The sequence below is a fragment of the Microplitis mediator genome, chromosome 2 (assembly GCF_029852145.1).
Source record: "Microplitis mediator isolate UGA2020A chromosome 2, iyMicMedi2.1, whole genome shotgun sequence".
Classification (NCBI taxonomy): Eukaryota; Metazoa; Arthropoda; class Insecta; order Hymenoptera; family Braconidae; genus Microplitis; species Microplitis mediator.
The window spans coordinates 22,147,994-22,164,646 of NC_079970.1; the positions used below are offsets into that span (position 1 = coordinate 22,147,994).

The 16,653-nt window shown below is 29.0% G+C and overlaps 1 protein-coding gene across 40 annotated transcripts in view; it reads right to left on the reverse strand.

Moving 5' to 3' along the window:
- LOC130664089 (capping protein inhibiting regulator of actin dynamics-like) overlaps nucleotides 1-16,653 on the reverse strand; it is a 124,617-nt gene that overhangs the window by 20,862 nt on the left and 87,102 nt on the right. For 21 of the 40 annotated variants that reach the window (XM_057463845.1, XM_057463848.1, XM_057463837.1 and 18 more), the window contains one exon: nucleotides 7,934-8,002. In XM_057463845.1, coding sequence (XP_057319828.1) covers nucleotides 7,934-8,002 — 69 coding nt within the window. Of the gene's footprint in view, nucleotides 1-620; nucleotides 681-7,933; nucleotides 8,003-16,653 lie in introns of all 40 variants that reach the window. The other 19 variants (XM_057463836.1, XM_057463831.1, XM_057463843.1 and 16 more) reach the window with 1 other exon arrangement.

Sequence of the window (16,653 nt, forward strand, 5' to 3'; positions counted from 1 at the left end):
CACAAAACAAAGAGTCTGTATAATGATATTTGTTAGTGCGAAGGCTACTGAAATTCAACAGACTATTCAACGTACATTTGTTCAATGAATGCTAGTTACGTCACTCAGTACGTGAGTTTCGTGTAGTATGTGGTTTTACTTTTAAATTAAACATGATCAACTTCTCTTTACTGTCTGTATCTACACCACAATGGATCAACTCTATATTTATTTTTATATTTTTTTTATTAATACAAACACAAACATACTGGTAATTAATTTCATACGTTAAATTATTTAATCATTTTTTAAATAATTAAAAATTAATTAACTTTGTTTTTTACTTTAAAAATATTTCAACAAAAATAACACAACATGCAAAAAAAATTTGATCCTGTTAGCAGACAATTAACAATTTTTGAATTTTTTGCAACAGTTTAATTAAAAAAAAAAAAAAAATTACACATGTAGAAAATTTTAAAATCTGTAAGTGCAATTTTTTAAAATATTTTTTTTTTTAATTTTTGTTTTTAAAAAAAATTCAAAAGTTATTAAACGTCGGCTAATTTCAGTTTTAAAAAATTTCAATTATTGTTTTTTATTAGAAATATCTGCAATTAATTATTCGTCACAAATTTTACCTGATGTACTTAGCGAGTCTTCCTCATGTCCAATATTAGCAAACCAATGAATCGTTTGTTCTACGAAAAATTAATTATAAAACTAATTCATATTCAATTTTTAAATTAATTTACGAATATTATCAAGTATTAGGTAATTGTACAGGTGTAAAATCTCTTAAATAATTACACATGTATTTGTTGAGTTAAATTAATTCCGTTGGTTGATTGCAACTGTCAAAAGCAAAACTACCTCTCTTTTTGTGTGCGTCTTTTGTACCACCCACTGTTTTATATATTTTATAATAGACATCAACTTTAGTGGATGAAAATTAAAAGACGTCAGTTTTAGTAATTGAATGTGTCATTAATAATGACAATGTGTAATTAGCAGTTGCACTCATATCAAGCTCATACCGCATGATAAATTCTATCTGATTCTCAGTTCCCTCAGTTTATTTTATTTCCTGTTCTAAATCCCCTGATCTCTTTGATGTTCCATAAATAATTTTAAAAATAAAATAAAAATATTTATTGATTTAAAAATCTATAGATGTAATTAATTTTGCTGTTAATGAAATTTAAATTACCAATGGTTTTAATTAAAGATTATTTAATTAATGAATTTATGGTACAAATGCAATTGTAGCTTCGTTCTAATTAAGAATAATTGATGAAAATAAATTTTTTCGTAGGGATTATCGGAGAAAAAATTTATAACGAAGTTTTAAATAAAATAAATATTTAATTTAATTTAAAAATAAATAAATATTTTGAATTTGACGAGTAGTTGATTGGAATAATAATTAAATTTTTTAAATTAAAAACTAAAATAAATTCAAGTTATTGCGGATGATGTAAATATATATATTCATACTTGAGAATAGTGATACATGTGTGTATATATTTTTTGATAGGAGTGATTAATCAGCGAAATGTCAATTACGAGTACTTGAAATGTGTTCGACAATTCGATTTTCACGGTATAGTCATAACAACAAGTACATAAAAGCGGAAGTAGAGAAGGACGTAGAGGTGGTTGGAAGTATGGAGAAGGACGAAAGCTCCAAGTTGAGTGAGAGCAGCAGCTTTATTTCCTGCGTTCTCCCGTGTAAATTCTATCGATATATACGATAGATAGACAGAAACATGAAATTGAATTTTGCTGTGAATATCGAGTGATCGAGTCCGACAGTTCAGCAGTTTCGTTTTTGCTGAGACAGCTAACGATATTCTTTCTTCGGTTAAAAATTTTTTTATTCATATTTTAGTAGCACTAAGAAAAAATTACTCCTTATTTTTTTATTATTTTCTTTAAATTTTTCGCTGAAAGTGAAGGATGAATTTGTCGTCGCTATTTTTTAAAAATTTCCACGGGTTCTTTTTCTTTTCTTTCTTCGTCCACGTGTTCATTATTCTTATTAGGATTTCAAAAGTAGGTCAGTAAGACAATAGAAAAATGTCTCCAGTCAAAACTTTTGTGTTGGTTTTGTTTCAATTTTTTTTTCTCGTTACTTTTTTAATTGCGTTTTTTTTTTTAATTTTTACTTCATCAACTATATGTTATTTTTAACGATTAATTATTACCTGGCCTTGACTATTTTTTAAATATTTGAATACGTATTGAAGTAATTGAAGTATTTTTATATTTATTTATTTTTTTTTTTCGATGCCAAAAAAATTAATTAAATTATTTATTGATTTTTTTGTTTATTTAAATAAAAATATATTTGAAATTTTTTTTCCACGGAGTTGTCTGCAGTTATTTCAATTCTTTACCCCAATTGGAAAGTTATTTGAGGGGCTTAATGTTGTGGTGAAAATATTCCATCCAAAAGAATTTTAACGAAGTGATTTAAATACGAAATCTTTTTTATACACAATGTTGATACAAGAAAGGGAGATAAATTTACATTGAGCTAAAGAATAGGCCGAGTATAAATTTATTTAAATGTTGTATTTAATTTATTAAATTTTTCCATCCGAAAATAAATAAAAACAAAATAATCCATTTTCTCACTTGGAGTTTTTAGTTTTCTCAACAGTGTGAGATAAAAACGAACCGAGATCTGATTCTGACCCAAGAGATATATATTGCAAAGTATATGTAGGCGTTTATCGAATGTCTATCGTCGAGAACACTTGAAATCGTGGTGTAGTGCAACCAGCGACCAGAAACCACATCTTCACTTTTGTTATCCTATTTTTTTTTATTCTTTTTATTTATCTCTACCTTTTGTTACAGATAGGATAGAATTCACTCCTGTACCCTCGAGATTCACTGGTAGTAACATTAAAATCGATGGCAACTATTCGTCTCCTCGTAAACCCTTCGGGATTCAGTATTATCTATTTTTTTAAAAATAAATAAAATTGTATATGCTGTAGATAAATATTTACATCTCCACTATTCGTCGTCGCTGAAATAATTCACAATTTCTTCAAATTTGATCCTCGTTCTCATATTTTTCTGTAATGTTTTCTCACACGAAAAATTAAATAAAAAAATATTTAAATTGCATACAATTTTTTTGTTTGCTATTATATTTTTTTTTTACGTGTTAAGGGTGCAGCCTGCGCCGTAATTATTAAAACTTATGTTGCAATAAATACAGTATAATCCAGAGCAATTCATTACACAGTTTAAAATGTAATGTGCACTACCGCGAAAATAATGTGATTGTTAGTTTCGGGCATGAAACGAGGTGTTGCTGCGCAAAGCGATAATAAATGCTTAGATATACACGGAAAATATGAGACAAATTTTTCTATTTTGTTGACATTTTTTTTTTTAGTAACTTAAACATTTGTTTAGATTTCGGTACAGTTCTATACCTTCTTTTTATCGCAATTTGTTACGTACACGGAAAAATAACTCTTGTTTGAAATGCTATGGTGTCATAGTAAAGCCGGACAATGTTGGCCACCTGACGAAAATTGAAGTAAACATTGTGGAAAAATTACTGTGCCCACACTGATAGAAGTATTTATTTGATATTAATAAATATATTTATTTAAAACAGTTTCTCAGCATTATTTGGCTGAAATAAGCATTTGTTTGTCTCAAATATAGATTTTCAATAGTTAATAAATCTTATATTTGAGTGAACATCGCTGCGATATTTGACTACCGTGCCGCTTTATGCACGGAAAAAAATAATTGACAATAATTGTAGTTCAACTTCTAATTATGTATGTTATGTTCAATAGCTAATGTCGTTTCAGTTAGTAAAATTATGATTTTAATTTTTAAATTACCATAATTAATAGTTAATCGTTAAAATATACTGCTTGACTATTTAAAATTACTAATTAAACCTTAAAAAACTACAAGACACTTGTCAAAAAAATGCATCTGTTATTAATTTTTTACGTTTTACTCAAGAATATTTACTGAGATTCAGTCTAGGCGCGCTGTTGACGAGAATCTCAGTAATATTTACTAATATTTTTTTTCCGTGTGTTTATAACCTCAAATGGAATGACTGTGATCGTTAATGGAGATTTATTATAATTTTTCATTTTTTTATATATTTTTTATAATAATTTTTATCCTCAATTCAAATAAATTGTGTGTATTATTTTCTTAAAAAAATAAAAGTACACAGTCTTATAAATTATTTGTCATCCCGTGTCAAAAATAAAACTTGATTGAGAATTAGTTTACTAAGTCGAAATTTGGAGCTGTTTTTTTATAAGACAAACTCGACTTTTTTTTACGGAGATATGAAATACATTGAGTTTTCGCCTTGGTTTAGACTTAACTGGCTTACTTAGTCATGATTTAAGACGAAAAAGTTGAAATCAAATCGAAATTGACTTGATTGAGACTTATTCAACTTAAATTATAAGGCGAAAAAATCAAAACTACGGTGAAATAATTTTTTATATATTAAGGCGAAACTAAGACGAATAAATAACGTTTTTTCGACTTCATTCAGCAAGTAAAAAGTAAGTCGAATGACTATCGTTCTCGAAGTAAAGACGAATAAGTTCAAACTAAGATCAAAAAATCCAAACAAGTTGAAACTAAGATGAAAAAAGTTCAAAAAATTGAAAAAAATGCAATTTAAGTCGAAAAAGTTGAGATCTTATCAAAAAATCGTCGGCAAATCGATAACTTAAAAAGAAAATAAGGTGAAGCGAACCTGAATCAAGTTTTATTTTTGACCCGGGATATCCTTGCATAATTAACTCCATGTTTCATTTCTTTCATTCAAATGAGCCATTTATTAACTATTAAGATATATATTATTTGGCTCAAATAAATCTCATTTAATAAATCATTTATTAACTATTAATAAATATTTATTTGGTTAAGCTTTCAAATAAATCATTTATTAACTAATAGTAACTCTTCTTTGGCTCAAATAAATACTTCTATTAGTGGCATAGTAAAATTTCCAATGGTTGTATCATGATTAGAAAATCATACTGTAAACAATGACTTAATTAATTTAAAAAATGTGTACAAAGACACTTTTATCAGACTGTTGCAATGGAAATTTTATTTAATACTCTCTCATTAATTAAAATGAAGTATTAAATGTCCAAAAATTGAGTCGTGGCCGAAAATGGTACTTCTGACTGATTTGATTATTATCACGATTATTGCGTACCGAAAAAAATTAAGTATAGAAACTACAGTACCGCAAGTAACTGATGACGCAGTAATTAATAATAAAACAACTTACAATAGTAATTACATAATTGTAATTGGTAATCAGATATAAAAATTAAATGAAATGTTAACTTTTACGTCAAAAAAACAATCTCTTAATAAAATATAGAGATCAAGGCCTTTTTTATTAGTACAATATATATCACATATATAAAAAAGTATCAACAAGGATCATAAAAAGTTGTTCTTTATATTGATATGTTTCCTTGAAAATTAATGAAGAGAAAGAATATTTATTTAATTCGTCAAAAATACAATTCATAAAATTATTTAATGATGCGTTAAGAGAAAGTTTTTCAATTATAATTAAACATTTGTCTGTAAATAAAATACGAGTTGAGCAGTTTTTTTTTTAGATTGTATACTTATGTTTTGTGTACGTAACAATAAAAAGAGAAAAATAACACATATGTGAACTTGAAAACAGATAAAAGAGATTATGAACATAAGGACACGTCGAAAGTTATATATTTATTTGATCTCTTGGAAAAATACTAGATCGATGTTTGATATTGTTCAATGCGGGCTTCATCCTTCACTATCGTCTATGTTTATCTCAACTATTGCTAAAGCTTATGGTTTAAAAGTTTTATCTATTGAGTCTACTGAAACTGATAAATAGTTAAACTTGAAAATAAAAAGCTAGATATTTATCAAAGAAATTACATGCTCTGTATAAAAGGATTTCATGGCGCGAAAAATTTTTACTTGTCCCAAGAAATTTTTCACACTATAAATTGAAAACAAAAATTTTCTTGAGGCATAAAATAATTTTTTGTAGTCCTAAGAAAATTTATGTTTTCATTTCGGAGTGCAAAATATTTCTTGCGCCAGGAAATCTTTTTTTTCTGTGTGGAAAAAAAATTGTGGCTACAGCAGCAGCTCACAGCTGTAGTTGCACGGAAAAAAGTTGTAGTTGCTACAACGGTAACGTAGTTGAGGTTACTACGATTTGTAGTAAAGAAATACCAACACCAATTTGGAAAAACCTCAACTACGCGGGTAGTAATGTCAGTACTATTTATGTAGTATTCTTTACTACATATTAGAGTACTCGCTACTACAATATTGCAGTCAGAAGAACCACAATTTTTATTCGTGTGAGGTTACTACGATTTGTAGTAAAGAAATACCAACACCAATTTGGAAAAACCTCAACTACGCGGGTAGTAATGTCAGTACTATTTATGTAGTATTCTTTACTACAGATTAGAGTACTCGATACTACAATATTGCGGTTAGAAGAATCACAATTTTTTTTCGTGTGAAGTTACTACGATTTGTAGCAAAGAAATACCAACAACAACTAGGAAAAACCTCAACTACGTGGGTAGTAATGTCAGTACTATTTATGTAGTATTCTTTACTACATATTAGAGTACTCGATACTACAATATTGCGGTTAGAAGAATCACAGTTTTTTTCGTGTGAAGTTACTACGATTTGTAGTAAAAAAATACCAACAACAACTAGGAAAAACCTCAACTACGTGGGTAGTAATGTCAGTACTATTTATGAAGTATTCTTTACTACATATTAGAGTACTCGATACTACAATATTGCGGTTAGAAGGACCACAATTTTTTTTCGTGTGAAGTTACTACGATTTATAGTAAAGAAACGCCTACACCAACTTGGAAAAACCTCAACTAGACGTGTAGTAACTCCAACTACAGCCATCAATGTTTACTACAAATTCAGTTGTTAGTACTATATATGTAGTAGCCATCACTACATACTGGAGTGCCCGTTCATCGCAATGTTTTACTACAATATTGTGGTTGGTAAATAAGGGCCACTTTTTTCCGTGTACTTAAAACTTGAGAAACCAATCACTTTTTTTCAACTACCGCAGATATATCTGCGTAAAAGTTTATAAAAGTTCATAAATATATATCACAGAAAATTATCCACAACTTTTTTTTTTAATTAAACTTTTGTAATGAGATTATGAAAAATTTTCCGAAGGGAAAATCGGAAATTTCAAATCAAAGAAAAAAAGTAAATGTATTGATAAGATTTGATTGAGTTTAACAACAAAAGTCGTGGTAAATTTTATTTATCAAAAGCGTTTTCTGAAATACAATTTATAAAAAAAAAAAAAAGCGACCTCGCACGTACAATTCAAATGGTTTTTGTGGCGTCAATAGTAACAACGGGCTATTGAAGTTGCCACGGAAACCAAAAAAAAAAGTACTCGAGTAAATTGAACTGGATATTATTTCAGGTGAGAAAAATTGTAAGCAATCTAAGCTCTGATTTTACTCATATCACGTACCATTATACTTATTATTTTTATAAAACTTTTGAATCTTATATAATTAAATACTAAGCTGTGATTTATTTCTAGAAATAAAATCATTTTATATATTTTTAACAGTCGGTTGATTTTTCTAACAAAATTGGCTTGATTTTGAGCTCAAATTAAAAGTAATGATGTTTATTCCCCAAACATTTACTGAGTGAAACAGTAAAGGAAATGAGTAAATGAATGAATGAATGAATGAATGAATGTTTTTATTTTTTATTTTAAACTCAGATTTAACTGCAATGGAAGACTTTAATTTACGTAATTAATCTAAAGTAAAAACAACCAAGTTTCCTCGGATGCCGATGTGTAAATTTAATTTCAAAAATATATATTTCCACTTACCTTTCGTGAGAGAGTGGCGATGGTGTGCAGAGCTGGACCTTTGGTTGGATTCCTCAGGAGCGGCTCCGGCTGTAAAATTTAAAAAAATTTAATTAATTTCAGTTTCGTTACTTTTTTTATGCTTAATAATTTACGTAAAAAAATATTTAAGATTAATTAGTAAAATTACTCTTAATTTATTTGACATCAGAAGCTTTAAAAAATTTTTCACCAGAAAAATTCGAGGTGTAAAATTACTGTAGTTAAAAAAAATGTTTTTTTATTTTTTTCCTGAAATAAAAATTTTAGTTTTCCACACTAACGAGACATCGTTATCGTGGAATCACGTGATGGAATATATGGTCACAGTGGTTTGTAGTATGGGTGATGTGAGAGCAAAGGAGAGTATAAAGTATAGAGCACGTGATGAACAAGGATATTGTAATACGAAACAAGCGATAAAGCTGCAAGTGTTGGCTGGACAATTGCCCGTAACCTTCTCTGATGAGAATGGAGGCACGATGGATCAATATATATATGTATATACATATATATATAGGGTGCTACATTGATCGGCGAATCTCGAGATGCTGGGCAAGTTAAATGGGCCATAATATCTTTAACATAATCGTGATCACGTCGACACGCGATGAAGGACATGATTTGGTACATGACATTTATCGCGATGACATTCTAATAATTTAAGACCAGATTATTTGGTGATAACACGGAACTATTGTTATAATATAAATCATTATTATTATTATTATTATTGATGTCATGTTTAATAGGAATGTTGATCTAGATAAGTGCGCAATTAGACTAATTGATATAAATTTTAAATGAGACAATAGGCAGCTAATTAATATAAAATTAAATTGTCAATTGATTGGTTGTTAGAATAATTTAAATGATATATTTTTTCGGGGTTCAAAAACCTTCCAGTGAACTACTCAAGTTTCCGCTGGAGGAAATGTAAAATTGAGATTAAAAATCTATCGAGCTGAAGTAGTTCGCTATCACGAGTCACTGAAATATATTAGGGTACAGCTGGAGACCAAGCGTAAGTTTCGATATTTGTACGACGGGAAAATGAATGTAAAAAGTACTGAGGGAAGAGGTAAGAGGTAAAAGGCTAGGTTTGAGACATATAGACATCTAGACATGTTCGGTTTATCGAGAGAGTATTCGCATGCTTGCATTTAATCTAGAATAGCTTGGATATATATAGCTTGTACTGTGAGAGTAGAGGAGTTGGAGCGAATAAGGATGCAAAGATTGTGCATGCATATCCATACAGGTGCCTTGGAGGGTAAGTAATTTCACAGAAGCAAGTTAATACGATATATATATAATATATGCTACGAAAGATATTAGTTATACTGAGATGAAGTTACTAAATTAAGTCACGATTATTAATTTCGCTTTTGCGTTGTTATGAGTAGGGGAGCCTGGCGCACGAAGGCCCCCCCCCCCCTCAAAAATTAGGTAAAAAATTTGTTTCTTATATTTTTGGGGGAGGGAGCCTTCGTGCCCTAGAAAAAAAATTTTTTTTTTCGATTTGTTGCAAAATTTCGACTGATTCTTCCGAAATAGACGGAAAATCAATGAATTTGATGGTTAAAAGCCACAAAAAGAAAAAAACGGCTTCAAGGGGCCCCAGGCTCCCCTATAGATTTTATATGGAATTTGGGTGGGATGAATATGGGATTTCCTTAGAAGTTATTTAAAGACGATTCTAACTTTTTTTCACAATACCAAGTCCTGAGTATGGATTTTATATGTAATTTGGATGGGGTGACAATGAGATTTCCTGAATCCCCTTGGAGTGAAATTTACTCCGAAGGGGAGTTTATTTTAATATAAAAACTTCGGATCGGAGTGAATACGGATTGAAATATAACCCAAACTAGTCCTAAATCACTCCGCAGAAAACACAAACTCCCTATTTACTCCGTATGTGAAGTGATTTTTGGTCAAAACTCCGAAACCGAGTGACGAAGTGAATTCGGATTTGAATAAAATTCGAATTCACTCCCAATTTTTCACACTGTACCTAATTTTACATTAAAAATTTGTATTAAATTTTTTTATCAAATTATTTATTTAAAAATTAAAAAAAAATCAGTTTGTATGAACTTTTATTAAGAAATAATTATCTTAGTTTTTTTTTTAATTTTCATGCAATTTAAAAAAAAATAAAACTCGATTGTTTGCAAGAGTGTTTGTTGAATATTAAATAGAAATATTTAAAATAAAAATTTTCTGAGGAAAAAAAATCTTGCAGTGGATTAAGTGGATGAAAAATATTTAAAAGCTTGACATTTGAGTACACACACTTTTGTCCCCGGTCTAAAGAGCAAAAGAAAACTTTCCTTCAACTCGAGTTTCAGAGTAATTAACGATGTTTAAAAAACCGAGTGCTGGATCATAACGATGACGAAAAATTTATTATTATTATTTTTTTATAAACTTTTTTTCTGCTTCGACCTTTTAATAATCTTGGGAGGTGGGTAGGAAACAGCTTTATCGCTACACGTTTTCCGTCTCATTATCCTTGAGATCGTTTCCACGAGCAGTGACGGTGACGTTGCTTATATTGCTACTTGTGTTAGTGGCATTACTTTAACAGAATACAAAACATCTAAAGAACAGACGAGTTGTGTAATTGTGCTGAAACTTTGTTTTTCACGAAAAAAACTTTTGGAATTTCAGATGACGGGATAAAAGCTTTAACTAAACCAAAAAGAATTTAACCTGCTCGACATCGACATCAGACGAATATGTCGACGTAGAGAGTGCAGTCATAAAGTTTATTATTTTATTTTTACTGGCTCGTAAAATTCAAATGAGATTAAAAATTGTTTTAAATCTCTGAGATAAAAATTTTTTATTCAAACGACCAAACGAAATTTATTTTTTTTATTTACAAATAAATCTAGCCGGTCCCTAACTCGTATTTTAACGATTGGTGACCAAATTCATCGCGACAATTCGTCACGTTCGGGAAATTGCTCGGTAAATAGTCAGGCATTGCCCCAAGAGGTAGAACCGAAGTTCGAACACGCGATAATGCGATTATACGGCTGTTCAATGTAAACAAGTAAATTCTCAATTTGTTTTAATAAGTTAATTAAAAATAATAATATCGATAATTTTAATTGATAAGATAAAAATTCAATTAATAGACTAATATAAATGTCTAATAAATTGCACTATTGTGAGTTCTGAATGTATTACAAACAATTATCGTTATTATGCATTAAATATATTTTAATAATTTTTTATTTTATTCTCCATTGGCAATCATCCAATCGAGTGTTTTTATTTTTATTGTTATTGTTATTTTTTTTTTCGATATACATAAATGGGGTTTGAATTTTCAGTGAACATATTTCCAATTATTTTGATTAATCTTTTCAGCAAACATTGAAAATAAGTTTCGTTTTTTTATATTCTGTTGTGAACATTAATTCAACGAATGAATATTAAAATTTTTATTAGACTTCAATAAAATATTTAACAATTTTATTTGAAATTGTAAATGAAAATATTTTATTAAATAATAAAAATTGAAAAATTGCGTTACGGCGTATCCTAGCGGAAGACGATGTTGTAAAGGTATAAAGGCATATAAAATTTTTTTTCCAAGCGATTTGTTATTTTATTTAAATTTATAAAAATTTTAATTTCACTCTTTCTTAAAATGAATCAGTGAAAAGTATTTCAATCAGTGAATATTCACTGCACAAATATTCCCTAGTATATCACTAATTGAATCAGTGATATACTTGGGACTGATTCGCAGTGAATATTCACTGATTGAAATACTTTTCACTGATTCATTTTAAGAGAGCTTATTTTGAATTTTTGTACGCCCTTACACTTCCTGGTCTCTATTTCGGGAGCCTTAAGGGTGTTAAAAGATTTTTTTTTAATCATTCTATTTAACATCTAGAAGAAGTGAAATAAAATAAAAAATTTTTTTTCGACAAATAAAATACAGATCACTCCGAAACCACTCCTCTGGAAAAATAAACTCCCCATTGACTTTATATGCGGCGTAATTTTTTATCAAGTTCCGGAACTCTGAGTGACGGAGTAAATTAAAATATAAATAAAATCCGAATTCACTTGCGATTTTTTTACAGTGTATTGAGTTTTTTCAAAACATAAAAAAAGAAATTTTTCAGTTTTTTAATTTTAAATCAACTCAATTTTACCTCCATATTTAAAAATGAATAAATACAGCCCTTGTGGTGTTTGCAGCGCGAAATGTTTCAAAAATTTTTTGAAATCTTGAAATATATATTTCATGAATATTACTTGGTTGAATATGTATCTAAGGCACCCTTAATATGTCTAAGTTTATAACATTGCGAAAACAGAAATAGTTAACGTCAAACTCGATCTCGTCTAGTCTAGTGAAGCCCGGGTTTAACCTCAAGAACCCCCGTCTTGCAGAAAGGGGAATTAGTTAACGTCCAAACAAGTATTACCATTAATTATCTATTCAAATTTGTTGAATACTCGATTAAGTGTAAATTAAACTTTAATGTCAAGTTGGATTAATTTGATATCGTTTTATTGAAATATGGATAAGGACTAAGACAGAAATCTCTGTAAACTTTTTTATTTTTTAGTACTTTAAAGTGGCCAATTAATGAACTCCTGATCAAAAGATGGTATAAAATATCCACAATTTTTAATAAACTTAAGTACTCATTATTTTTATAAACCTTCGGTTTCCGGTAAACAATAATTACGAACGAAGGTTTTGATTTTTAAAACTATTTTTTTGAGGGAGAGATTTATTAGAATGATTTTTAGAATATTGAAATTAAAGTGATTAGAAAAATTGTTAATTTTGATAAAAATTCGGCAAAATATGAGTATCAAATTAATGAACAAACGATAGCTGATAAATTTGTGATGGGTCGATCAATAGAGGCTCAAATTTCATATAATAAAGTTCCGATGCACTAATAGCATAAGCCCGGCCATCAAAAGTTATTGATCTTTTTATATTTATTTTATATTCTATTCTATAATTATCACAATAAATTTCGAAATTTTTATTTATTTATTTATCTGATTACGGAGTAAATAGAGTTTTTTCACTGGAGTGATTTCAGTGTAAATCAGATTTTATTTCAATCCGCATTTGCTCCGATTCAAAGTTTTAGTATTAAAATAAACCCCCTTTGGAATAGATTTCACTACAAAACGGAGTTTCAATATTGAAATGAATGCCCCTTCGGTGTGAATTTACTCCAAGAGGTTTAAATAAATACACAGATTCGCTCCACATTCCTGGACTTAACCCGCGTTCACTTCGCAAATTTCGTACAGTAGAATAATAATTGTTTCAAGATCTTTTGTATGTAATACCGAGTATCCAAAATTTTCTGTAGGGATTTACATTTACTCGACGGTCTGTTTTAGGGCAAAACAAAGCTTTGAAGTGGACATTGAGGGATAGCTGGTAGACCAACAGATTATATTATAGTTTAAGTGAGAGAGAGAGAGTGAGAGACAAGTAATGAAATTCTATTGCGTCATAACTCATGCGACACCACAAATTCACTAGAGGTATCCTAGAATTCAGTATCCCTTGGGGTGAGTTCTGGGGTACATGGCACACAAAACCGATATAACCAACTATTCACTTGTGCACCAAATCCCACAGACTCGTGATATGACATCCGTAATAACATTCAAAATTTTTTTTTAATTCATCGTAAAACTTTGTTTCTATACTTCATCTTCTTGTTAAACTTCTCCTTGCAGTAGACATTAATTTTTTATATTTTCATTTCAATGAAAACTTTTTTAATAAAAATTTTATATATGTATATTTATTTACTTAAATAAATTTTTGCATACGTAAAATTATATGAAGTAAATAATGAATAAATAATAAAACATAAGTAATATTGTAATTAACGAGTAAGCTTGATTGTGAAGTAGTTATCCGTATGTTTAAAGTATCACGAGCGCAAACAAATGTGCATCTAAAGTAGTATTATGTATAAATATAGTGAAATGCAATGGGAAAACAGAAGAGGAATGGAATAGATAGACAGGAGCACGTTTGAACGTAAATGTAAATTGATGACGCAATCGCGTTATATGATAATCCACCAGCTTTCACGTTCACCTTCTACGTTCAGGAATGTTTACTAGTTATCAACAAGACACTGATGGAATTACACTCAGTAGCTTGTTATTAACTATATTCCATGAAAAGTTCATCTAACTGGAAATTTTAATCGATTTTTCACTTTTTTTTCAAATTATTTTTATAAAACTAATATTTACATAATTTAATTGACAAGGAAAGTTTGCCTTTCAATATAACTTTTTTTTTGGTTTTATAATATAATTTCCGGCAGACGATCTGATTTTAAGTACTTTCGGATACTTTACTTTACTAAGGGAAAAAATTTACTTTAAAGTAAAAGTGAGACAAAATATTGCTTACACTGTAAAAAATCGGGAGTGAATTCGGCGTGATTACGAATTTTATCTGAATCCGAATTGACTTCGTCACTCGGAGTTCTGGAGTAAAAAAAAATCACTTCGATTACGGAGTAAATAAGGAGTTTTTTCACCGGAGTGGTCTGAATTTTAGTTCAATCCGCGTTCTCTCTGATTCGAAATTAAAAAATAAAGTTCCCTTCAGAGTGAATTTTACTTCAAGGTGATTAAATAAATAAACAGACATCCGCTCCGTATACACTCTGAATTTACACGAAAAAACGGGAGTAAATTTGGAGTGATTACGGATTTTAGTCTAATCCGAATTGACTTCGTCACTCGGAGTTCCGGAGTAAAAAAATCACTCCGATTACGGAGTAAATAAGGAGTTTCGCCGGAGTGATACTGATTTGATTTAAAACCGCATTTACTTCAATTCAAAGTTTTAAAATTGGAATAAATTTCCCTTTGAAAGGAATTTCACTCCAAACTGGACTTTAAAAATTGAAATAAACTCTTCGAAGTGAATTTTACTCCAGGGATTTAATAAATAAACAGACACCCGCTACTTAGTCACTCCAGACTAAAATTATCGTAATTTTTTTATATAAATATGAAAAAAATTACTATGTAATAAGAGAAAATTAACCATTTTTTTCTCCGTACTAATGGACTGTCATTTTTAAAAATAAATATTTAAAAAAAGCGGGCAAAAAGGAATTAAAAACACAATACAATAATGTGAACAATGGAGTGAAACTTATTGTCTCTTTTTCATTGTTAAAGACTTAATCTTTATAAATCCGATAAGCTTGATCCGACTTTGAGTTAACGATCTGAATTATCAGTACGTTTCCATGCATATGCTTTAACACTTTTGTGTATTGTAGTCATGTTCGAATTTATTTGTCTAGAAATACAATAAAAATTTAAAGAATAATATTCTCTACAATCCGGAATCCAATAGTCGCCTCGGGGTTATTCTGTTCTGTAATATAATCGATTCAAAATGCTCGTGAGAATAAGAAGAAAATTCACTTGCCACAATAGCGAGACAAATTTCCTTGAGGCAAAAAATACTTTCAAAGATCACTTGAAGAATAATAAATTTTAGCAGTACCAGCAATAAAGAGATGTTTAAGTCTAGTAAAATTTATTTTATTAATTTTTTATTAGTAAAAAAAATGTTTTAATGAAATTCCGAGTTTTTTCTTTATTATTGTTTCTGAAGTTTAGTTAAATTTAAAGTCACGGTTGATTTATTCTCAAGTCAACTTAATATGTACTTGATCACAAGCTTTTCTGCTTCACCAGTGGAAAGTCCGATTGACATTTAGAGTGAATTGAAGGCTTTTCTAAGCTTCTTTTTCTCAATACTCATTTTATTTTAAATTTTGCATTTGAATAATGCGATGGTCTACTGAATTAAATAAAAGACGTTGAACAATCCGGTGGTACTCTAAAGAATATTACTATTTCCGAATTATTAAAAATAATTTTAACTGAGTTGTTTAAACCAGATACTCAAAAGTTATATTTTTGAAATAAATTTTATAAAATCATTGAAATTTATATGAAATTTATTAAAATGAGTTTTGAAATTTTACTCAGAACTGACTTTTAAAGATTTAAATAAAATAAATTTCAAGTTTTTTAAATGATTTAAAAATCAAATTTTCCCGCCATTTTTTTTCTATACTCGGATTTAAAAAAAATTGAGGACACGTAATTTAGAAAATAAAAATTTGATTTAATATAAATTGAAACATGAAAAATATTTGATAAAAAGGTATATGATACTTAATATTGAGTACAAGAATCAAGAACGAGAGTAATAAAATGAAGAAGAAGAAGAAGAAGAAGAGGAAGAAGAAGAAGAAGAGAAAGAAGATTTCTTCAAGGGTTTCTATATGACGAAGAAGAGCAAATTAGATTTGCTTTCGCTTCTATACTATCACCCAGGTTTTGTGTCTCTGCTCTACTCTACTCTGCTTTTAGTGAACTACACTATTATATATAGTTTTACTATCTATAGTAATTCCCTATATACAATATAATAGCGAATGTTCCCTCATATTTGCCAACCACTCTCTTTGTAACCCTTTCACTATCTGCATACAACCCTCGCACGTTCTCCATAAAACCCTTTAACTCTATTGGGTGCTTGAAACCGCGCATCGTACCGACCAGTTTGATGGTTTTGGATTCAGGTCGAACCTAGGCACTCATTATCAGTAACGTCAATTTAGACTTTTAAAAAA